This window comes from Stegostoma tigrinum, chromosome 19 (genome assembly GCF_030684315.1).
Source record: "Stegostoma tigrinum isolate sSteTig4 chromosome 19, sSteTig4.hap1, whole genome shotgun sequence".
Taxonomy (NCBI): Eukaryota; Metazoa; Chordata; class Chondrichthyes; order Orectolobiformes; family Stegostomatidae; genus Stegostoma; species Stegostoma tigrinum.
Window position 1 is genome coordinate 31,226,322 of NC_081372.1, and position 26,527 is coordinate 31,252,848.

Consider the following 26,527-nt stretch of genomic DNA (forward strand, 5'->3'; position numbering starts at 1 on the left):
CTTGGCCTGCTGTGTTCATCCAGCCTCACATTTTGTTGTCTTGGATTCTCCAGCATCTGCAGTTCCCATTATCTCTTTCCTGAAAGTGAGCTTGTTTGATGAGCTGGTAAAATGGGGCATTGAATATTAATGAGGTAAGTTGTGAATTTAACAAGGCATTGAACAAGCATTAATCCACATCAATTGGCATCTCAATGTTGCCTAGTGAGAATCTCATGTGCTGCTTGTGAAAAACATAAAAGGCGAAACAAGATAATCAGGACATCAAGATGGGCCTTGCTAGAATCGTCACTGGATTCTGCCGCACATCTCGCCACAGCCCATGTTGCTCAAATGCCGATCATCCTAGAATCCCTACAATATGGAAGCAGGCCCTTTGACCCAACACGTCCACACTGACCCTCAGAGCATCCTACTCAGACCCATCCCCCGATAACCCACCTAATCTACACATCCCTGAACACTACAGGCAATTCTAACATGGCCATTCCATCTAGCCTGCAGATCTTTGGGCTGTGGGGGGAAGCCGGAGCACCTGGAGGAAACCCAAACAGACACAGGGAGAATGTGCAAACTCCACACAGGCAGTTGCCTGAGGGTGGAATTGAACCCAGGTCTCTGGCGCTGTGAGGCTGCAGTGCTAACCACTGAGCCACCGTGCCACCCCTTAAATGCTTAGACCCTCCCCGGCGGGCAACTGAACCCCGTTCTCTCACATGACAGGCGAGGACGCTAACCACTATACTACCGAGAACAGCGCATTACCACCAAGGACAGTACCGATTCCACCTTATACGTGACAGGACATCAGAAAGTCTGAATATCTAGGGTATCATTATCAGCATTACACAAGGGTTTGGAAGGAATTATTCCAGTTCTGGAAATGTATGTTCAGGCTCTATATAAAACTGAAAATAATTACATAACAGGACTGGGTCAGTTGGGACCATACTTCACAAAGAGCAGGTGGGATGATATCAGACTTGCCATGCAGCCTAACTGTCAATCTATCTTTTAATATTGGGTAACTCATGGGTATTGCTCTATGTCCAATATGCGCATCTTCCACGTGCTACTTTGCAATGGCAGTGTTAACGTGAAAAATTGCCATCTAGTATCTCAAGTATCTGACCATTACCTCAGGACTGTTGGTTCTGGTCTTGGCAGGAGTCGCTGTGAATCAGATGTCAAATTTGTCAGCACTTCCTGCTACCCCACTGGTGGTGTTTCTCTCTCTGCCTCATTATTCAGCAATGACACTGCATTAGCAACAGATGTTTTTCATGTTGTTTTAGGTTCAGGCACACAGACAAATTTTCCATCTATCATTCCAACAACTAAATAAACGAGATTTTCATGACAGCCGTGTAATAATTAGAGGAAAAAAAATGGAGATTCTGTGCCAACCACTTAAATTCTTACATTGATGCTCAGTTACCTCACAAAAGCTTTGTGAATAAATGCATTCAGATTGTTCAACTGGCTCACCATAAAACCATGCAGCAGCATCACTGACAAGAAAGTTAGTATGCCTATGGAATAAAGACTATGATCAACTTAGTCATTAAGATCACAACTATTTCTGCAGTCCAACTAAATTCTTCAGAATTAAAGAACGTAAAAAATTTAGTCCATTGTTATCCATCGTGTTCACAGATCTGACTGATTTATGCAAGCCACAAAATTTCATCAAATTTTCTGACATACCAGTAGCCAATCACTATGCTTCTGCCCTTCAGCAATAACATTATTTTTGCACTGTGAGAAGGAGTCACACAGAGTGTTTGAATGGACAAGGGACAAAGAAAAACAAATGAGAGTGATGAAGTGAAAGACAGTGACAAAACAGAAAAAGGCAGAGCACGAGAGAGAGAGAACATCAGTACAAGAACAAGAGACAAAGTGGTACAAAAAGAGGGAGAAAAACAGAGTTAAGACTTAGGTACAGCAGGGTAGAAGACTAGCGAGTGAGATGAACAATTAGATTTGAATTAAATTTACAAGTCTTCAGTCAAAGGCATTCTAGATGACAGAATTAAGTATCAAGGCCAGAATGCATATTAATGCAGTTTCATTTTTTTCATTGATTGATTTTATATGGCCTCACATTATCTTTTTTTTATGCTCAAATTGTTTGAAAGACTGGTTTTAAAAGTTCATACTGACATGCAACACAGGCATGAAAACCCAATAGCAGAATAATCAAAGTAACATTATCAGCGGCGAAGCCACCAGATTGACACAGAGCGCAATATGATTTGTCCTTCAATTCAAAATGCCCTGCAGGGGACTGCAGCTTGAATTTTGCGATGTGACAAAACAATCACACAGGCCAATAACCTTGAAGAAAAGCATGCAAAGATCTAACAATCTTTATGATATAGGTTTCTGTTTTCCCAAAATCAGTTTGAATCTGCTGTCAGTTTAGAGATCTACAGAAACCCGGCAACAGTAATGCCATCAAGTATTATTAGCAGTCAAACAAATTGAAATATTCTGACTGGCAACAAAGCAGGACCATGCTAAAAGTGGCAAATATGGCCAGATGCTTGGCCACTTGCTTCAGGCATAAAATATTCTGAAACATACAAAGAACTACAGATGCTGGAAATCAGAAACAGTAACAGAAATTGCTGGGAAAGCTCAGCATGTCTGGCAACATCTGTGGAGAGAAAGCAGAAGGGTCACTGGACCTGAAATGTTAACACTGCTTTCTCTCCGTGCAAGCTGCCAAATCTGCTGAGTTTTCCCAGCAATTACTGCTTTTGTTTACAAATGTTTTTGTGTCATTTCTAAAACAAACAGTTCTTCAGCATTAAAAGTTTCAAACAAATAGGGAAAAAGTCCTCATAAAATAAAGGTAGTATTGCAAACAATCTTAACATTAAATCTGAGCTTAAAGTGAAGTTGAAGCACAAAATGGGCACAGACACTCTTGAAAGTAATATGCCATGTGATGTTATTCATGCAAAAAATTCAGAATTGTAGCCAGTAGGCAACAGGCACAGGATCCACTGTACCATTTCAAGAATCCCCTAAGCCCATGACAGATTTTCTTTCATGACCCTAAAGCATCTATAAGTTAGAGATACAACTCTGTGAAAGTACATTCAGATCCAAGAAAATGTAAACTTATGGCATCTATCTTGCAATAAACAATGTGAACTATGAGGACCAAAGCCACACAGCTTAGGACGTTTTCATGTTCAGTCCTCATATAATGAATTAATTGATCTCAGTGCAGCATTTGGGTTTGAAAATGAGCTTCATTACCTCTGGCTAAATCAAATCCTGATTGCCATTTATTGATTTCAACTTCCATGGAGATTAGATAACAGAAGGTTGAGGTTCAAATGTAGATTCTGAGATATCCTTTACTTTTATCATAAAAAAAGCCTTCATATGTTGGCAGTGAATTCATGAAGAACTTTATTCACACCATTAATGGACAAAATCTCTGTCCCAAAAGGCTGTGGGTCAATTTAAATTTTCAACTCATATTAGAAGTTTTTTTTAATGCATGGGTACCAAGGGACATGGTACAAAAATTCACAAATCGTAATGAGTCACAGATCAGTCATGAATGGCTGTCTAAAAGGGATTGAATATATTATTCCTCCTCCAGTGTTTTGATACATTAACTTCCTGTTCATTTTTTCTGACCCGGAAATCTGCAAGCAGCTGACAATCCGCAAACCTTCAGCATCATTAATTATTCTTCATTCACTTCAGGGTGTGTTTATTTACAACAATTAGACTTTGTGTTGTTAAAGAGACAACAACTTTAAGCAGAATTGAGAGTGGAATGTGCATTACATGGTGCATAATGCTGTCATCATGAAAAAGTCATTCTTCAAACATTCCCTGAAGAATAACTTAGGGGATTCTTTACTTGTTTTAAAATTCTGCAACTGTACTATCAATGACTCCAAATAAAAATTCAGAGAGGACAGTATTTATTTCAAACTACCTCATCGCTTGGTGCTATTGAGTTTTAAGCCCTAGCGATATCAATGTAAACCATATTAGATAAGCATCAGAGAGCTTTCAGATCAGCTTTCCACTGAAATTTAGAAGAGGGAGGCGTTACTTGATTGAACTAGTCAAGATTTTGATCGGCCTTGACAAAGTGGATGAGGAAAGGATATTTCCTCTTGGATCAGTCCAGAACTAGGGGGAGCTGTTGTTTTAATTTAGGGGTTACCCTTATAGGACAGAGATGAGCAGAATTTTTAATGAAGATCTGTAGCTCGGGTTGTGGTTGGAGTTGTTGGTTGGTTCATGATGCTGAATAGTTTTCATGCAAATGTTTCATCTCCCCTCTAGGTGACATTCTCAGGGTTGTCTAGTCCCTGTTGAAGCACTGTTGTTCTGTCCTGCTCTGAATGTATATTGATTGGTCTGATATGGGGATTAGTCTTGTTTCTAGTTTTGTACTGTAGTGGTATGTAGATGGGGTCAATTTCAACATGTTTGTTTATCACACTGCTGGTTGAAAGCCAGGCCTCCAGGAATTCTCACGCTCGTCTTTGTTTTGCTTGTCCTAGTACTGTAACTTTGTCCCTGTTAAACTGATATTCTTCTATGTTGGAGTGTATTGAAATGAGGAAGAGTTGATTGTGTTGCTTTGTTGTTAGTTGATGTTACAAAGTTACAGTTCTGGGACCAGTAAAACAAAGACGAGCACGAGAACTCCTGGAGGCCTGGTTTTCAACCAGCATTGTGATAAATAAACATGTTGAAATAGACCCCATGTACATACCACTGCAGTACAAAACCAGAAAAAAAGTCTGCCCACCATGTCAACCAGAACTAACCTCTGATGAAGGGTCCATGATTGTGCTCCTGAGATGCTGCTTGGCTTGGTGTGTTCATCCAGCTTCACACTTTGTGATCTTTGCCCACCATGTCAGACCAGTCTAAATAAATTCAGAGCAGGACAGAACAACAGCGCTTCAATGGAGGCTAGGCAACACTGAGAATGTCACCTCAAAGGCAGATGAAACATTTGGTGAGAGAAGATTACTGGGCTGGTTGCCATCAGGGAGATCCCCAGAACTGAATGTTAGCCTTTAGTGGGTAGAGGGGTCTTAATATTTTTCTATGAATCTAATTTTCTTTGTAATTAGCATTTAATCAGAGTCTACAGTTTAAATTGTAAAGTTTCCAGCCATAAGCAAAGACTTAACAGGGTCTCAGATGGAAGAGTAGTTAGAATTAGTTAACTAAAGAAACATCTGAAATTGTTTTTTTCAGTAATTGGGTTAGCTAGTGTTTTTGAGTTACTTGGAACACATTAAGGATGTCAGGGCAGCTATTGTATTGCAGCTGCAGCTGGATGTAAGAGTGATCCAGGGCAAATATACTGCAGAATGTTTTTGACATTTGAACAGCAGTGGCTCAGCGTTTAAGAACTGGAGGCTGAACTACTGACACAGTGACACACCAGTAGGGGGGAACAAAGATTCCCAACTTCTTAGTATCAGGATGCAGGTACTCCTCTTGGCTGGGGTTTTCTGATTTGCTCAGTGTTCAGGGACAGGACAATGTCACTGTGAGTGAGGCAGATAGAGGGCTCTTATCTAATGGCAAGAGCACAGGAGACTCAGTCTTTGTAATTGCCCAACAGGCTTGAGATTGTCACAGCTTATCTGGACAAGAGTGGGGACTGCAGTTCTGCTGACTCAATTGACAATGGCCCTGTCATACAGAAATATTTCAAGTTGTGGAACAAAACAGAATGCAGTGGTATATGGTCAGCGAGATTGACCTGTTTTATCAGTGAACAGCTTGAGTCCAGATAGCTGTGTTGCCTGTTTGACATTAGTGTTTGAGATACCTGCTCAGGGTTGAAGAGGAATGCGCAGTTGGTGGGGGCAGGTCTAATCATCATGGTTCACATAAGTTCTAATGAAATTGGCAGGACTCGGAAACGTGTGAAACTGGGCACTGAAAAATCCGATTAGACAGATGAAGGCATGACACTGTTGCGGGAGAATTGGCTTCCAGATCACGAGGCACTGGTACCAGGAGCAGGCAAATTGGATTAGTAACCATGAGATGGTCTCCACCTGAATTGTGCTGTGGTTGGTGCTCTTGTAAACTAAATAATGAGGACAAGGGATCAAATTTGGAAATACGTGGTAAATTAGAAAGCAAAGGTAAAGCAAATAGGAAAGGCATTAATACAGAAATGATAAATAGACAATGACAGGAGCAATAGTCAGTGCAAATTAAAGAGTAAAGCAACAGAGAAAACTTTGTCTAGACTCAAGCTATTTGCTGCATAAAATGGTGTACAAAAGGAGAAATGTAACTAAGAGAAAAGAGGACAGAAATGCTATTCATAGCTTTGAGAAGCAAACAGAATTTGGTATTGTCAACAACTGAAGACCCCGAGAAATGTTCAGGACGCAGTCAGTCGATGTTTCATTTGAAAATCAAAGTACCATTACACCATGAACTGTCCAAAGAGGATTATGAAGTATTTGAGATTAAATATGAAATGGAAGATTTGGAGGAATAATGTGGAGATATGGGTCAAAGAGAGGGAATTGTATTGGTCAAAAAATTTTCAGCCCAGTGATGAATATTTTGCTGACAATTTTTTTCAATTGTACAGTATTAGACAGTGAATGCCTCTCTACAATGTGTGGAAAAGATTGGCTAAAATGTTGCTTAGACCCTCTAAATAATGAGGTCAGGGCAAAACTAAGAAATTTGAGAGTTCTACCAGTTTCAGATTTGGGGATGATATCACTCTAAAAAATTTAAAAAGGGTAGTTACTCTTTGTAAAATAGTCAAAAACAATCATTTTATCACATAGATGCAGAGTCCAATTTCATTCTATTGTAATTAGATAGGACAGAGATTAAGAAAACACAAATGAAATTGGATATCAAAAACAACAAAGTTACTGTTTTTGGAAATTGTGAATTTGCAATTTACACAATCAAAATGCTGTTGTATTCCTTTAATGGAACATAACCTCTCCACTAAAGAAATTAAAGTAGTGTTATTGACATCAAGGGATAGAAATTTGGAGAACAAAACGTCAATTGTGTAAAATTACTTAGACAATTTGCTCATCCATCTTCTTAAAAATTAAAACTTGTTTGTAAAGAATGCAGGAAGTATGATAAGTTCATAGAAAATAAATGATAGCATTAATATTTGTCATAAATACCAAAGGATATGATCATGGCCGATAGAAAGTCTGCCATAGTGAGAGATTTCAACAAGGTAATGAGTTATGTTTTTAAGGTGTGGGATCAGGAAAAAAAATGATTGTACATCTTGTGGATTTGGCAACCAAACTTTGTGGATCACCAATAGTATATGATAAGATTAAGAAAACAAAAATGGATAAAGTAATAGAAATGTGCATGGACACCAAATTGGGCCACCAACAAAATTTCTCACTGAAAATGGGAAGGATTTGTAAGGATGAATTTTGAGACATATGTGTGGGTACAAGCAAAATAGTTATGATTATGGGAATGGGGTATGTGAAAGAAGGCTTGATCTTCAATAAAAAATGGTTCTTAAAATTTTGGCAGGTCCACCAAACTGTAAACTATCACCTACACTAGCATGGGCTGTAAATGCTCAAAATTTGTTGCAGATAGTAAAAAGATATAGTCCATATCATTAGTTTTTGCTAAAATTCCCTCAGCAACAAGAGATTAGCCCCCAACTTGGGTAGGGCCTACAAATATATTTGCATTTTGGCTGAATTTGAGTGCACTGCCGCTGGCAGTTCATTAATGCTGATCTCTTGGAAAGAATTCAGCAAGCAAAAGTTACAATGTAAGGCTATCGGGCACCAGTTTCTATCAAAGACAGGTGGTTTATTGTAAGAGAGCGGAACAGAGGGAAGGTAATGATGGAAAAATAATGATTGCACAGCATGAGAACCAAACCGTTTGGGCAAATATGACTAATAATGAGGAAGCAGTTAACTTTCACAACCAAATGCTGCACAGGTATGAAGATCAAACTTCCAAAATTTACAACTTATCTGATGATGGACAGATAAGTTCTGGTGATCAATATGAGGCCATCACTCCCAAAGGACAACATCAAAAGTGGGGGTTAAAGTCTAATATTTATCAGATGGGGCAAGTCACTGGAGACATGCAACTATTATCAGTAGAGCAAAGAGGGCCACAAAATATAAAAGTTGGTTAAATAATGCATAGGCCCATGGATTGGGAACATCAAGTTCAAAGACAGAAGGCAAGAAAGTGCAGTGTAAGTTCTAATAGTGAGTCTGGCAGTGAAAATGTCTAGAAAGAGATCATAAATCATTGAAAGGAATTCTGTTGATAGGTGGGGTAAGTCAAATGGTTGCACTGCCGAAATAAACGGATGGCAAGATTGAGGGCACATTTTAGCAAGGTCGAGAAGTATAACACAAACCATAAGCAGAAGCCTGTGAGATTAGGGAGTCTTGTGAACATGAACAAACTGGAAGATAAGCAAATAAAAGATGCCAGAAACAAGAACTATAAAGATAGAGAGAATGAAGGGTGTAGACAAAGGTGCCACACTGAAGATGAACAGACCTAGCATATGGGTGGACATGCACGCAAAAGGTGTCTCCTGATAGGATTTCTAATCTAAAGCAAGGCTATTAGCATAAAGTTTTAAAGAAAAACTGGGGCACCAAGGCATAAGAGTTGATTCACCAACAGCAGGAAAAACGACTTTGATAACTTTCTTGGCTTTGTAGCAACAAATAGTTGGGAGTGTAGATCATTTGATATTAAACTGTATTTCTGCAGGGAGGCCAAATCAAGAGTGAAATGTTTCTTTATCTTCCTGAAAAGACAAATGCAGTAGGGACACTCTTGTTCTCTGGGCCTCACCAGAAGCTTCAGCAGCTTCTGAAACTGAAATGGACAACATGTAAAGTCTAATTGGACATCTGCATTGGATCGTCACCAAAACAACGTCATATGCCTGGTTTGAGGTATAGAATTTAGTATACCTATGAAAAATACCAAAGTGCAAGATATTATTCCTATGAACTTAACCAAGTTGAAAACTAAAAAAAAGGAGTATTGTGTTTTGAAATCACCATCATTGGCTGATTCCAGAAACATAACATCTTTAGTTTGTGAAGATGCATTTCACGTATATCTGTGTGATGGGTTCTCGGTTGAAAGAGAATTAAAATATGTTCTCACGGCTAAGGCAGGTAAACATTCCCCTTTAGCACGAGAACCTAAAGAAAATCAGAAGATTAATAAAAAATTATCTTAGCAGCTGAAATTCACTTCTGGTGTGATGGCAGAAGTAGCATTTTTGTTAGCAAAAATATTAGAAGTCCCAACAAAAGGGATTAGATGCTCATAGCCATTGCGTCAGTAGCATCTCACTATGGGATGCATACACTCAACTAAATGCATGTATGAAAAAAATACTGCAATCAATATTGCAGTTTTAAAACAAATGTTGGAAGAGATACCTGATTTGAAGTGGGTGGATAGTGGCAGGCAGCTATATGATTGGTTTTCATTAAGGGAGAAAGCTGTAAGAAACTGTTGGACATACTGATAAAATGACACTTGGAGAATTAATATGCAAAGAAGAAAAAGAATGGGACTGTAATATGTTGTCAGATGTTGTTGCCCAGTTTCCAACATGGAGCTCATTTAGAGCAAGCGTTGAACTGAATCAACCAGGGGTTCACTCTGGTTTCCCTGTGGATTTTTCTCAATGTTGAGCTTGGTCTGCTGGGCTTGAAGGATGAAAAGGCAAGTATTGATGAAGCAAGTTGTGTTGTTAACAAGGCATTTCAATATTAATTGGCAACTCACTGCTGCCTATTGAGAATCTTGACATGCCCCCTTTGAAAAGCACAAAAGTTGGTGTGTGTTGGTCCTGATGTTGAGATGGGTTTTGCTGTACTTGTTGTCAGATTGTGCCACACATCTCATCATAGCCTATAAAAGCCAAAAGAATTGTGGATGCTGCAAATCAGGAACAAAAATAAAGCTGCTGGTAAAGCTCAGCAGGTCTGGCAGCATCTGTGAAAGGGTCTGAGGAAGGGTCACCAGACCCAAAACGTTAATTCTGTTTTCTCCTTCACAGATGCTGCCAGGCCTGCTGAGCTTTTCCAGCAACTTTGTTTTTGTTCACCATAGCCTATGTTATTCAGGTGCCCCTGTAAAATTCTGCCCATAGAATATTTTATTACCAACAGCACCAGCAACAATTATGTGCTAAAATTTCATCTACACTTATTTTAGGTTGCAGCTTTGTAAAATTGCCTTCTTCCTTCTCTTCCTTCCCCACTGAGGAGCCCAGGCAGTGGAGTCATTGTTTTGACTCAACAATAGTCTGCTCCACAAGGTGTGATGCAAGGTGTGTGATTTATATGTATTTTAATATTTACTTTGGGGCTTTGTTTTTTTTTAATGAGCACCAGTGGTGTATGCGTTTTATGTAGGTCTAAAGAGTTTTAATGACTAACTTACAAGTAATTCTGTAGCTATGATGATTTCTTTAACAAGAATAATCTGAGAAACGTAATTTTGGAGACTAATTGGAATTTGTTTACTTTGGGAGAGTTTATGAGTGAATGAGATAATCAGCACAGTCCATTAAGTTTTCAGATAGTAGGTGGAATTATTTCTTTGTGGGCGCTTAGGGTTAACATCCACAGCTTTGAAGAAAACATTTTTCATTTCAGTTTGGGTAACTCTGCAGAATTTGTAGTTGTGGCTGGATGTGTAAGGCAGTCGTTCCTGAGAGCGGGATAAGATGGCTTAAAATTGTTACAATCAGGTTATCTCAGTGTAAGGAGCTTAGTAAAAGTTCCAGACAGAAGTTTTTGCTTGAAACCCTCAAGGTGTTGGAAACTGAGAAAATCTAAGTTCAGTTATCCGATGAATCAAGGAAGATTAGATTTTCAAGGCCAGGAATTGAAACCACAGCTAAATTATACCCTATATGGGATAGAGAAGGGCATTCTTTCTGATTTTTGAGTCTGTCATGGCATGTAGTTGGTGTTAATGGGATTAGTTTTTAACATGTGTTTTGAAACCTTTGAACTTGTGTCATAAGTAAATAATTTAACTTATTCAATATTATCTTCACTTCTTTAGCATGATAAACTTCTGTTTTATTGTTAAATCTGCAGCATTGTATGCTTATATTTATGTGAAAGATTGCCTCAATTAAACAACGGAGTGTTCTCCGACCTGTCAAGTCAGATTTTTGTCTGAAATCTGACTTATCCAATGGGATCATAACACATGTTTTTGGTTGCTGTTTGGACTTGTAACTTTGGAGGAGATCCTTATGGTGAAATACTCTAGCTGTTTCAACCCACCCCAGGTCATTCTGCCTCCCTTTCCCAGACACCTCTCCCTGGCAGACTTTGATCCTTCGTCAGACTTTTTAACCTCTATATTTTAGTCTGCCTCCCTTGATCATCCTTTGTGCCCCATGCAACTACCACTACCCCTCAATATGAATTAAGGTATAGCACGTATGAGGACTCTACAAAGATGGAAAAGATGCTCAGTCCAAAGTCTAAGTAGATAATTATTTCACCTGGTACATGCTACTTAATCTGGAAGTATGCATTACTGGCTATGGAAACTTATTTGGGAAGGTAGCTTCTCCAACACCAATCCTTCTTTCTGGTATTAATCTAGACCACTGATTCTGTTATGAAAACCAAAACAACTGCAGATGCTGTAAATCAGGAACAAAAACAAAGTTGCTGGAAAAGCTCAGCAGGCCTGGCAGCATCTGTGAAGGAGAAAACAGAGCTAACATTTCGGGTCCAGTGACCCTTCCTCCAAACTCATACTGTTATGGCCCTAGCTGATGATAATACGAGACAAGCCAGATCCCAGAATGAAACATGGCTTGATAGATCATGTGTTTAATTTTTGCAATTAGTTACCATTGTGATTCATCTCTGAACATATAATACAAGACTGAAAATGTCTCCTTTAACAGAAAATAAGTCTATTACACAAAACAAAAAAAACTAAACAAGCTCCATCCATAAGACTGTTTAGAAAGATATTAACATAAACAGCAAATCAAAGCTTCATCCTCTTTACAACCAATATCAAATCTGCTCCTATCTCGAATCTTTATTTTCTTTCTTTTTTCATGAACTGTCAAGACAGTTTAACAATTTCTTTCCAATTTTTTAACTGAAATTTGTTTCAGTTTGGACAGGTGGAACACTTCTAAATAGTCTCACAACCTGGATGCTTTAGGTCTAAACCCATGAATTCTAGAGCGATGAGTTCCCATGAATTGAAACCTTGAATCTTCTAATCTGAACTCAAAGCAAGCCCAAATCTAGTTCTCTGCTTGTCATAAACCCAACAGTATAAACATTATATCTATTAATACCACAAGCATCTGACCAAACACTCATCCTGTAACACCACATGGGTCTGGCCAAAGGCAAACAGAAAGGTCACCTGACCCAAAATGTTAGCTCTGTTTTCTCCTCCACAGATGCTGCCAGACTTGTTGAGCTTTTCCAGAAACTTTGTTTTTGTTCCTGATTTACAGCATCCGCAGTTCTTTTGGTTTTTATTTACCATGTGTAGAAATTTGGCCCACAATGTCTTAGGCAGACATTACACTCAATATTACTTAACAGCAAATAGATTTATTACATAATATTACTTGTATTTGATCTTTTATGAGACAGCAGAACTTAAGAATAAGTACACATTTCTGCTTTAGTTATATTTTACTAATTCTAAAACTAATCAATGAAACATTGGTTAGCTTCGCCCAGTAATCCTGATGGACAGAGCTTATCTTGTGATGTCAGTTAACCCATTCAGGTACTAATTGTCTTGCACAACAATAGGAGTGCGTGACATGCAGACACATGCAAACTTTTATCCAGCTGCTGGGAATCTAACTTTTGGATTCATGCAGTTGAATTCCCTCACCTGCACTGTCTCCCTCTCTTAGCAGCAGCACAAGATTCCACCCATTGCGAGAGATTGAGTATGTCTCTCTTGCTGGCTCCTTGTTACCTGAAGCCAACATTGTGTGTCTTTTAATGTTCTGTGGAATATGTTAGTATGCGTGGAATGTAGGGATTAAAGGTAGAATTGGTAATGTATCTAATTAATAAATAATTAATAGTTCACAGGCTGAAATGGTGTTGCTTATTGCTTTGTATGCCTACTCTGATACTTCAACTGAAAATGGGAAACTTGTGAATGAGAAGTAGAACTGAAAACTCCTCAAGAAACAAGACTTTTTAACTTGGCAGTAGCAATCACTGCCATTCCTTATGTGGAGTCTCATATGTCACGTATAAATGGTTATAAATCAAGGTACCCGCTTCTCTAATGTAAAATATTAACACACAATGATTAGAAGACAAATTTGGCAACTCATGGAAAAGGTTTTTACATTTTATAATTAGTATACATTAAGGTTGATGGGTGATAGCTGTAATTGTCATGAATTTTCTGTCTCATTTTAATAAAGACAAATAAAGGGACAATCATGCAAATGCATTCATTACTATGTTAGATCAAAATTCCAGTTGATTTCCACATTATCTTATTCAATATATTTTAAAATACTTTGTACTATTCATTTTGCAGGTTAGATCTATGTATAAAGATAAATGAATTGCATTGATAATAAATTACTCAATTTTATGTCAATCCTTTCTAAACTTTATAATCCCCATGTCTTGTATCAACATAGATTTTTGAACTGATTCTTGAGGATGTTTTTGTCCTGCTAATTTTTTTTAAAAAAATTCATTTCTGGGATGTGGGCAACTCTGGCTGGCCAGTATTTATTGCCCATCTCTAGTGGCAGCAGCACAAGATTCCACCCATTGCGAGAGAATGAGTATGTCTCTCTTGCTGGTGGTGCTGAGCTGCCTTCTTAAACCGCCTGCTGTGCGTTGACCATCAATGACATTCTGGAGAGAATTCAGGATTTTCATTAGCGACAGTGAAGGAATGGTGATTATATTTCCAAGTCAGGATGGTGAGTAGCTTGAGGGGAACTTGAAGGTGGTGGTGTTCCCACATATCTAGTGCCCTTGTACTCCTAGAAGGAAGTGGTTGTGGTCTTGGAAGGTGCACTCTGTGGGTCTTTGGTGAATTTCTGCATTGTATCTTGTAGAAAGTACACACTGCTGCTACTGAGCTCCAGTGTTAGAGGGAGTGCATGTAGTGTCAATCAAGTGGGTTGCTTTGTCACGGATGGTGTCAAGCTTTTTGAGTGTTGTTGTGGCTGCACTCATCCAGGCAAGTGGGGAATATTCCATCACACTCCTGACTTGTGCCTTGTAGATGCTGGACAGGCTTTGCGCAGTCAGGATGTGAGTTACTCACTGCAGTATTCCTAGCATTATTGCATTATTTTCGATGCAACCCAGAACCATATTTCAATCAAACCTGATCAATTACTTGGCCCTACTTAGAGTGCTCACAACAATGATCCACAAATAAACATGTCAACAAATCCTGTTAAAACTTTAAACATATGTCATATCAACAATATACAAATAAGGAACTACAGCACGTCACTGTCCATCTAGACGACTTCTTCATTCTACTGGCTGATCTGGTCTGACTGTAACCTCAGCTCTACATTCCTGCATATCCCCGATAATCTTTCATCCAATTGGAAATCAAGATCTTGGTAATCTATCTCTGCCTTTAAAAATATTTAGATTCTGCATCCACAGCCTGTTGACAGAGAATTCCAAAGACACTCAACCCTCAGAAAATATTTCCTCATCTCTGTCTTAAGTGGACACCTCCTTATTTTAAAACTATGGCCTCTAGTTCTAAACAATTATTGTTCCATTAATTATTCTTGTATGTTTCACAATATCAGCACATATTCACTGTACATTGTAAATGAGCTTACAATGATTTTAATACAGTTTGAATAAAGCTGCACAGTCATTATCATGCCTCTTAGTTAAAATTAATATGGTTATAATGGTTTCAAGCTCACAACTACTTAGCCATAGAATCATCCAGCACAGAAGAGGCCCTTTAGCCCATTGAGTCTGTACCAACATTCCTATAGTAATCCCACTTTCCTTTACTTTGCTCAAAGATTTGAGTGTAATGACATTTCAAGTGCTTATCCATGTACTTTAAAAAAATGTGAAATTTCCTGCCCTTACTACCCTCCCAGGCAGTGCATTCCAGATTACAACACCCTCTGGGTGAAATTATTTTTCCTTAAAACCCCCTACACCACTTGCCCTTCACCTTAAAATTACTTCCCCTCGTTACTGCCTTTGTAACCAAGGACAGCAGCTCCTTCCAATCTACCCTGTCCATATCCCTTATTATCTCAATCAGGTCCCCAACAGGTCAGACACTACATCCACTCCCTCTAACACTGGAGCTCAGTAGCAGCAGTGTGTACTTTCTACAAGATACACTGCAGAAATTCACCAAAGACCCACAAGTCTGCTCTAAAGAAAACATTTGAGCCTATCCAGCCTCATTGCTAAAATGGTCCAACCCAGGCAACATCTTGATGAATCTACTCTGCACCCTCTCCAGCGCAGTCACGTTTCCTAAAGTGCGACAACCAGAACTGTACACAACATTCCAGCTTAACCAATCATTTCGACAGCTCCAACGTAACTTCTCTGCTCTTGTATTCTATAACATGTCTGATAAAGGCAAGTGTCCTGCTATGTCTTCCTAACCATCCTATTACTTGTCCTGATGGTTTAAGGAACCTGTGGACAAGCACCTGAAAATCCCTCTGTATCTCTGAGCTTCCTAGCATGACTCCATTCATTGAGTACTCCCTTGTCTTATTTCACCTTTCAAAGTGCATCACCTCATGCTTTCAGGGTTAAGTTCCATCTGACAAACCCGTACATATTTTCCTATAACCCAAGACTTTCTCCCTCATTATTAACCACCTGGTCAATCTTTGTGTTGTCTGCAGACCTACTTGTCAAACTTACTGAGTGCATTAACATTTAACCCATTTGTAGACCTCAATTCACTTAGTAATTTAATAGAGGATTAACCCAATTTAATTAAATGAGTAAACATCATAGTTAATAATGAGAACATTGTATATTGCTAATAAGTATTTATTTGCCTAAAAAGACAACAGTAATTTCAAGATTCTTCTGTCACATAAATTGAAAATAACGCATTTTTAAAGTACCATGCACAGGAAATCAACAATCATTTTATGTAACTGAATCATTGACATACTAGGGACCCCATTAAGTTCAAATCAGAAACAGGTTGCGGAAATATAAAGAGATCATCTTTGCACCATTGAACCAGCTTTACCTTGTCTAAGTAGTTGCAGGTTTCGCACTTCCTCGCGTACCTGCAGCTGAAGCACCTGCTGAAGTACCTCTTGTCTTTGCCCTTCTTGAATTATTCCCATTCTTTCCAGCTTTTCACCATTTAGCCTGAGTAATGCCCGACCTGAGAAGAGAACCAATTTCTAAAAAGTCTGGCATTTGCAGTTTACACAAAATTTTCACTTTATTTTTACATCCAGAATTTACTGTCTGCAGGAAGTAAAGAAAATGAAGTATATAAGCTAGAAATTGTTATGATTTTATGATACTTTTTGTCTGCTTAATATTGACAATCAGTTAAGTACTGAAGAATCATGGGAATTCAGCAAAACGTGATCAACTGATCAGTACAAAACTGTCTGACAAGAAAATACTATACTGTTAAATACATATATTAAGTAATTATTCAATAAATGGATAAAAACATCATGATGTCATGAATAATAGCTCTGGCATGAGCGAGTGATCTGTTGTGTTTCATTAGCTACTTATTCACTCAGACATACTGTCCTTGCCTTGCAGCATTTTAATCTCGTAAAGAAGACAGGAATCAATTCAATTCAATTTCCTTCAAAATGACAGAATGTGTCCTTGAGGTGACTTACATCAACATCTATACACTCCTGTCAATGTAAACCTGCTAATGATGAGCATATGCATAAAAATGACATCATTTTAAGATATAAAGTTGTTCACGTATGTGGTTGTTGATTGAAGGTTCCATTATTTTATGCCACAAAAGAACCAACTATGTTTCAATTGATGCTCCAATTCCTCTTCAAATATCTCAAATTGCAAATGACATTAAATGAAATATTAGTATCTGTTGAAATGCCAAAAATACTCAGCATTTATGAAACTATCTGTGAACAGAGAAGCACAATTAACCTTTCAAGCCAATGACTTTTCGTCAACATACCTGCTCTTATTTCATATATTCTGCCACCACAGTATTAACAACTGCTGAACTTCACAGACTTTATTTCCAATATTTTGAGAACAATTACTTGTGGAGTGTCACATTTTTGAAGGTAGTTAGAGCAAAGTGAAATAGTAATCCCAGGCTAGTTGTGGTTAAAAACAATCAGGGTAAAGGGGAGCCAAAAATCAGCTCCTTTGGCTGAGCTTGGCAAGAAATTCCTGTAAGTTATAAGTGGAGCAGCAGAATATCAAGGTCAGAGCCAATGCTGGGTTGGTATAACAGCTGCCTCATATTTTCATTTTATTATTTTTCAGTGGGCTTAGCTGTGCTGAAAGTAGGATTGTATTCTAACAAGGTTCAAAAGTGAAAAAAATGTTTAATCCAGAAGTGCTTATCTGATCCAGCAAAACAAAGTCATTTTAAATATATTTTGTAAAAAAGGCAAGATTTTTTTTTCAATTGTATTAAACCATACATGGTTATATGCATATTATCATGAGAAATTTTCTGTTACAATTTGAGTCTGGCAGTTTCAGTAGCATTAATTAATCTTTAAGAGGTTCCGATTGTAGTACTTTTGTGGATTTTGAATGTACTTGTATGATAGTATAACAAAGCTGTGCAATATAACTGTGCCAGTAGTACCTGCACTGTCACCTGGATGAGTTATCTATGTATCTTCTATGCATGCTTCAGTCTTTCTGAAAGCCAATGAGTAAACAATTGGTGAGATCTAGATGTGACTGCAACTTTATTTCACAGTAAAATGAGCATACAGAATAGTAATAATGATCGTATTTACTTAGTCGTGGCAGTGCAATTCATCTTCAAACAAACTCACAGTGATTCCTCAGACCAATGGTTCTTCCTACTTATCACAAACAGATGACAATTGAAAAATCTTCCAGTACTTCTAACTGCTTACTAAACTCCTAATCCCCATCTTGTCGCTCGGGAGGAAGTGGTACTTGAAGATGGTAATAAACACAAAGAAAATAAAAATTCCCATTTACAGGCATCTTTCACAGCCTTAGGCAAACTGAAGTACTTTGAAAATGCAGTCACTGGTGTAGGAAACGAAGACATCGAATTTATCTACAAATAACTCTGCAAGCAGCAACCTGATAACTTGTTTGAAGTGATGTTGACTGAGGGATAAATATTGGTCAGGGCTCCAGGAATAACTAAAATATAAGCAAGTACTGCGAATGCTGGAAATCTGAAATAAAAAGCAAGTGCTGGAGAAACTCAACAGGTCTGGCAGCAACAGTTGAAAGAGAAACAGAGTAGATGGGTGGAATTTTCTGCTCACTTCAGCAGTATGGGCAATGGTGATAAACATGGGAAATGTAGCAATATGAAAAAAATTAGATTCTCAACATTGGGAATTTCTTTTCTAATATTTGTCATGATTTAAACAGTGAGTTCAGAATCTCACTAAGCAATATCTATCTCATCTGCATGCTTCTGCATCTTATCATTAGCTAAACATGCCTCATGTCTACGCAACTCTCAATTCTCCTCTCCACCAAGAAACTAAACAGTGCTCCAACTCCTAACATGAAGGTCAGAGTGGTTAATTGCCAACAACAGCTTGTGGCTTGCTTCTCCAGGCCCGCAGATTACTTGATTTTCATCACAACTTGCCTTCATGCTCTATGAACACTGACATCTACCACCCTTCATCCATGGAAGCGGGTGCTGCTAAAGCACAGTCTCACCATGTCATCAATGCTGCTTTTGAGATAACTTGCCCATCTTTTCAGCCCTTCAGACTTCACCTTGGAGCACTGGCATGCTTACAAATTGATATTTATGCCCGGTTCCTTTGCACACAGGGTCACATTTGTTTCATGCAACTACACAGGACGTATTTTATGGATCTAACCTTCCTTTCTGAGCACTCACTCATGTTATGCTTATTTGGAACTGCCAGCCTCTATGCCTTGTATATAGTGTAGAGGAGAGGCAGGAATTCTAGCATGTTTCAGAACTCTGAATAATTAAATGGGTGGATAACATCTTGTTATGTCGATATAACATCTGCAGGTTGAACCAGCAGCTTATAAAGCAAACATTCTGCATGTGTTTCAGCCAAGTGACCAGGTCTGAAAGCCAAAGGTGACTAGTTGTTAATGGTGTTAAGGTACACTACCATCAGTCAGTAGATGCTGCCACAGTCAGCCACGGGGCTGGTCTGATTCTGTTCAAAAAATTGGTCCACAGTCAGTCCTGCAGGTCAAGTACAACCAATTTGGAGTAAGCTGTGCACAAACAGGAAGGAGCGATCGCATCCAGAATGAGATATAGCCTGAGTGTGTATATAGTTTGGGCATAGCGTGGGAATTCTATGCAATGGGGAAGAGGTGCTTTTCCTCTTGCTTTTTTGGTTCGTAGTTTGTAGCTTTTTTAACAGGTTAAATTGAAGCCCAACATTGGCGCCCAGCACAAAACAGTCACATCACAGGTAAACAGTAAGTTCTTTAGCAATCGCTACCAATTTGACCAGCTATTTGAGGTTACTTTCAAACTGCAGATAAATAGGGAAAATATTTACAGGTTACGAACTAAAAGAATGGTATGAAATTTTTTTAAAAATGAAAGTAAGAACGCAGTAACTAAAATAAAGATGCAGGGCCAGATGGTGTGTTGCATGATATGGGAGCTGGATCCCATTGTTGTTCATAGTGTCTACATCTATAGCAAGTGTTTACTGCTTGAGGAACTCAGGTTTAGAGTTGATGAGCTGGAGTCTGAGTTTTGAACACTCTACTACATAAGTTGAGGGGGAGATAGCTGAACGCTGTGTTTCAGGAGGCAGTCTCACCCCTGAGACTGAATATCTCAAATTCAGTCAGTGGTCAGGAACAGGAGGTTATGAATAAGAGCGAGGCAGATAGAGGGATACAGGAGGTAATGCTGAAGGACCCTTAGCCCTTGAATTTGTCTAACAGGTTTGAGACTCTTTCTCACTGTGTAGATCAAAGCGGGGGCTAAAGGGAGGATGAGCAAATGGATTGTAGCGTCATAGTGATACAGGCAGCTCATTAAAGACAAGAGGGAAAAGAGAAATGTCGTTGCAATCGGGGATTGTATATTCAGGGGAATAGGCATTGTTCTCTGTGACCAGGATCAAAAGTCCAAAAGGCTGTGTTGCCTGCCTGGTGCCCAGGTTCAGGATATCTCATCTGGGCTACAGAGGAACTTAAAATGGGAGTGAAAGATCCAGTCATCATTGCCCAATGGTATAGGTAGAAAGGGGAAAATGGTTCTGCTGAGGGAATTTGAGTAGCTAGATGCTAAATTAAATTTCAGAATCAAACAAAATCTTTGAATGACTACCTGAGTCATGAGCTAATTGGCATAGGACCAAGAAGACTAAAGAGGTAAACATGTGGTTCAAAGATTGGTGTGGGAGAAATTGATTCAAATTCATGGTGACTGGCATCAGTACTGTGGAAGGAGGGAGCTATTCCAGTGGGATGGGGTCCACCTGAATCATGCTGGGATCAAAGTCCTAGCAAATTGTATAACTAGGGCTGTGGATAGGGCTTTAAATTAAATAGTGCGGTATGGGTTCAGCTGCATGGAAAGTTATGGAAAAAGTTAATGTTGGGGAAGAGCTGAGCAGACATTATTAAAGTTTTCAAAACAAGTAATAGGACAAAATCAGGACCAGGAATCTAAATTAAGGCACAGAAGATAACAGAACAACTATGAGAAGGGAACATTCAAGGCAGGACTGACGGTGTTGTGCTTAAATGCACGCAGTATACAAAACAAGGTAAATGAGATTGAAATTTGTGGGTGTAATGTTGTGGGTATCACAAAGACATACATGCAAGGGATTCAGGACTGGGGACTAAATATGCAAGGAAACTGTCCTATTGAAAGGACAGGTAAATGAGTAGAAGGGGTGGTGTTGCCTTGTTTGTAAGAAACTAAATTAACAAGAAGTGATAGAGAGTTGAAAGATATAGAATCTGTATGGGTAGAACTGAGGAACAACAAAGGAAAAAAAAGACCCAGATGGGTTATGTATAGGCTTTGGTCAAGATGTGGGCCAGAAAATAAGTCAGAAAATAAATAAAGGCTTGTAAGGAAGACCTATTGCAATAATTGTGGGGTTTCAATATGCAGGTGGACTGGCAAAAGTCAGGTTTAGTAGATCTGAAATAAAAGTGTTGGTGGAATATCTGCAAGATTTTTTTTGGAGCATCGTGTGGTAGAACCCATGGGGGAACAAACAATTCTAAGTTGGTGATATTTAATGAGGTAGACTTCATTAAGGATCTGAAGGTCAAGGAACCCCTAGGGGGCAGTGACCATTAGGTGGTAGAATTCACCCTGCAGTTTGAGAGAGAACCTGGAATCAGATGCAACAGTATTGGATTTCATCTGAGAGAGATAGCAAGAACTGTAGATGCTGGAGCCAGAGACAACAAAGTGTGACCCGAAATGTCAGCTTTCCTGTTCCTCTGATGCTGCGTGGCCTGCTGTGTTCCTCCAGCTCCACACTTTGTTAGCTTTATTTATTACTAATGTGATCATGTGCTAGGTGTCAATTTTCCAAAGCTTCCCTAGATTCAGGATTAGTTCCATCAATTGGACTGTGGGAAATATAAACCAAATATTCAAGAAATAGAAAAAAGGAAACTGTAGGCCAGTTAACTTGACCTCTGTCATGGGAAAATATTGGAATCAATGATTGAAAAGATTATAGCTGTGCACTTAGAAAAGCTCGAGGAAATCAATAAGTCAGCATGGTTTTGTCAAAGGGAAATCAGGTTTAACCAATTTATTGGAATTGTTTGAAGGACGTGCTGTGGGTAAAGGTGACCCTGCAGATGCACTATACTTGGATTTTAGAAGGCATATGATAGGGTGTCACATCAAAGGTTACTGTGGACAATAAATGTTCATTTTATATGAGGTAACATGTTAGCATAGGTAGAAGATTGTTGAGCTCTCATTTAACAATGACTTCGTATAATTGAGTCACTGCCTGATTGGCCGGGTATCATTGAATGAAATCCATTGTAGTTTGTGCTGGATCCTCAATTTTTTTGTCATCTAAATGAATAACTTCAGATATGAGAAGTGAAGGCATGGTAGTGTGATGATACTATGGCTTTAAGAGTTGTATTTTATCTTTTTTTAGGAAGAAGGGTTGAGATCAGAGGTGTTCAGAGATAGTAAGAACTGCAGATGCTGAGTCAGAGTCCATATGGTGTAGAGCTAGACGAACACAGCAGGTCATTCAGCATCAGAGAAGCAGGAAAGTCAATGTTTTGGGTTAACACCCTTCATCCTGAAGTGTTCTTCCGGCTCCACATTAATTTGACGAGATCAGACATGTTGATTAGTCTGCTTCAATGACCAAACAGTAAATTGCTTGTGAGGCCCTGTGTTTTTTTCTGAGATTAGAACAATAGAAGCAGTCTGAATGGGTGGTGTCAAACTCTCTCAGAGCCAGGATTTTAAGTTTTTAGATTTTCAGCAGCAGTTGTTGCTGGGGTTTTGAAGCTGGGTTTGAAAGATGAAGTACACCTCTCAATTCTATTCTCTGTCTGAGTTTTCTCTTGATGTTTTCCCTCCTGGACTGAAGAATTGCCTGTGAGACAATCTATTTAACTGAACATGCCTTTGCCATGGGTGTGTTTATAGGATTTAACTATATTGGAGCAGTTAATTAGTAGCAGTTAATAAAGCTATTATTGTATTAGGCATTTTGATATAGTTACAGTCAAGCCAATTCTTTTCTTTTTATTTTGTCTATTTTAACTGTAGTGTAAACATAAGGTGTATTTTGCTTTATGTTGACTAGTTTGACCAATCAAATTGCATCTGAGATGCAACACCTTATATTTTCCTTTAAAATAAGGAAAAGTTAGGGCCTAGACTATCTTTTGAATATATTTTGAGGCAGTTTGGTCTGGTCCATAACAAACTAAATTCACAGACACCAAGATAGGTAGGAAAATATTTTGTGAAGGAAACATAAGGGAGTTGCAGACAGACATAGATCGGTTGAGTGAGTAGGAACAAAATCTGACAGATGGAGTATAATATGGAAAATGTGAAATTGATCAGTTTGGCAGGAAGAATGGCAGAATTACAGGTGAAGATGGATTTAAGTGTTCTGGTTTGAGTCACCAAAATAATACGGATAGAGCATATAATCAAATAGGTAGATGGGATGCTCTTCATTATTGTAAGCTGACTTCAACTGAGAGTAAAGATGCTATGTTTCAGTTATACAGGGCATTGGTGAGACCACGCCTCAAATACTGTTCACAGTTTTGCTCTCCTTATTTAAGGAATGACATAAATGCATGGGACACAGTTCAGAGGAGGTCTACTAGATTGTTACCTGGAATGAGTGGAGTGTTTAATGAGGAAAGGTTGAACAAGCTGGGCTTCTTTCCACTGGAGTTGGGAAGGGTGAGGGATTATTTGATAGACAGTGCATAAGATCCTGAACAATTGTGATAAGGTGGACGTGGAATGGATTTTTCCTCTTGTACCTCAGTCCAGTACAAGGGCTATTATATTCTAAAATTAGCAATCATCCTTTCTGGCTAAAGATGAGGAAGATCTTTTTCTCACTGAGGGCTATGTACTTTATAACTCTCTGCCTCATGGGATGATGGACGCAGGGCTATTGAATATCTTTGATACAAAGGTGCGCTGATCCTTGTTAGACAGGGGATCAAAGGTTCTCAGCAGTGGGTGTGAATATGGAATTTAAAACACAAACACATCAGCCATGATCTTATTGAATGGTGGAGTGGACTTAAGGGACCAAAAGGCCTATTTCTGCTCCTATTTTATGTGTCCATATCTCAAAGAAATCTGAAATGGAGATGTCACAGCTAGAATTAGATAACAAAGTGAAAAATAAAGGAACTTGACTTAGAGAGACAGAGTTTGTTTTTTAAATTCATTCACACGATATAGGTGTCACTGGCCAGGCTAACTTTTATTGCCCGTCCCTAATTGCCCAGAGGGCAGGTCAGAGTCAGCCATATTGCTGAAGGTCTGAAGTCACATGTAGGCCAGACCAGTTAAGGATGGCAGTTTCCTTCCCTAAAGGACATTAGTGAACCAGATGGGGTTTTCTGACAATCAACAATGGTTGCATGATCATCATTAGATGAATGAAAAGACTTGAATTGGACAATGAAAGAGAAATTGAAAGACTTGAATTTGAAGTGAAGTTGAAGAAAAATGGAAAAGAATGAAAAAGAGCAGGAAATAGAAAAGAAAGTGAGTGAAAAACAAAGGGAAATGGCAAAGGAGAAGAACAAAATGAAAAGTTGTAGGAATAAGAAAGCTTGAAATGTAAAGAGAGATAGAATAATAAAAAGCTGAACACAAAAGAGCTAAGGAAATTAGACAACAGGAGTTGGCCAGTGAAAAGCTTAGAAAAAAGAAAGTAGTTAGCAGAATCATTCTGATTCCAATAGGATTTAAGTTGATTAAAAATCTATGCTCAGTGGCCAAATTTGTTGAAATGGTCTAAGATATCTACCCCAATTTGAAAAGAGAGCTGAACAGATGAATTAGCCAAAAAATGCTTGAATCTTAATGTTACATAATGTTTCAACAAGTAGTTAAAGGAAGTAAATAAAGGTAAGAGAATGACGCTGACACAACTATTCTGTATTTAGGAACAAGAATGAGAAGGGTAGCTTTAAAATGATGTACAAAAGATGCCAGAGCAATATGAGAAAAAGAAACTTCTTCACATAGCAAATAGTTAGGGCATGGAATGTATTATCTAAAAATCAAGGCGTTCAAGAGAGGACTGGATAATTATTTAGATTGAAGTAGTGTGCAAGTGTATGGGATAAAAGCTAGAAATTGGTACATCTTGGTAATGAAGCTCATTTGAAGAGCCCATGTAGACACAATGGGCTGAATGGCCTCAATCTGGCTATAATCATTCTGTGAAGTGCCAGTTGCATTATGATCAGCAACGAAATGCAGCCTTGGGTCCAAATAGTTTCACTCCCAAATTTAGCACATCACCAGTCTCAAGATAAAAGTTAGAAACAAGGCATGTTGTAAAGTAGGCTCTTAGATTGAATACAGAGTGTAAATATAAATTTATCAAAAAGAGGTTCACAGTCAAATTTCCAAAATTTTTTAAGATAGATTTTTCTGCTTTGCAATTCAAATATAATTCTGGAATCAGAGTGTTACCTAATTGTGTGACAGCACGTAATATATGAAACTCCAGTGCGGCATTGTACTAGTCTTAAAAAGTGAACAGGAAGAAAGAGGTCTCTTAGCACTCCATAGAAGTATTATATAACTACCCAGACTATACTTTAATGTGGAACAACTGTCTCACCACTCAAAGTATTTGAACTCTACTGGAGGAGAATTCTGTTGTATATCTCAATCAAACCTGCATAAGACATTCTTCTGAGCACCAGAACTGTAGTTGAAGTCAATCAAGAACTGACCTGCAACATAAATGTACCCTTAGAGTTAAATACTAACGCTGTATTTCTCCTGCTATGCCACTGATTTCACATGTAAAGGACCAGTTATACTCCAAAGGATAACAACCAGCTATCAGATGATAATATAATGGATGAACTCAGGATTTCCTGAGTGCAATGTAATCTCTAATGATATATTCTGGAAAATTAGACCTTAATAAACTTAGCAAAACTCAATAAACTTAACCTTAGCAAAATTTTTTGTCAAAAAGATTCATGTAGCAATTATTTTATAATTCATTATTACCCTATAAGCCATATATCCAGCAGTACTACAAATCCCAGAACAATATTTATTTTAGCTGAAATGCTAAACTGTTTTCTGTTACATATATTTTACTTTTGTTAACATTAGTCAAGTATAAGATCAGAGAACACTGGAACTTGTAGATGTAATGATGATGAATTTAGCCTGAGGGTCAACACACTTCAGGCAAGGTCAAGAACCTGAGATAATGGGAACTGCAGATGCTGGGGAACCCGAGATAACAAAGTGTGGAGCTGGATGAACACAGCAGACCAAGCAGCATCTTAGGAGCACAAAAGCTGACGTTTTAGGCCTAGACCCTTCATCAGAAAGGGGTCTTTTCTGATGAAGGGTCTAGGCCTGAAACGTCAGCTTTTGTGCTCCTAAGATGCTGCTTGGTCTGCTGTGTTCATCCACCTCCACACTTTGTTATAAAGGTCAAGAACCTGCACTGTTGGCATCACAGTGTGTCGCAAACCAGTCTTCCAGCCAAATAAGCAAAACGACTCCCTCTAAC

General features: G+C 38.5%; 1 protein-coding gene across 3 annotated transcripts in view; it reads right to left on the reverse strand.

Moving 5' to 3' along the window:
* The window catches only part of LOC125461306 (sterile alpha motif domain-containing protein 10), a 111,176-nt gene that overhangs the window by 9,861 nt on the left and 74,788 nt on the right, over positions 1–26,527 (reverse strand). For all 3 annotated transcript variants that reach the window (XM_048549922.2, XM_048549921.2, XM_048549920.2), the window contains one exon: positions 16,312–16,452. In XM_048549922.2, coding sequence (XP_048405879.1) covers positions 16,312–16,452 — 141 coding nt within the window. The remainder of the gene's footprint in view (positions 1–16,311; positions 16,453–26,527) is intronic.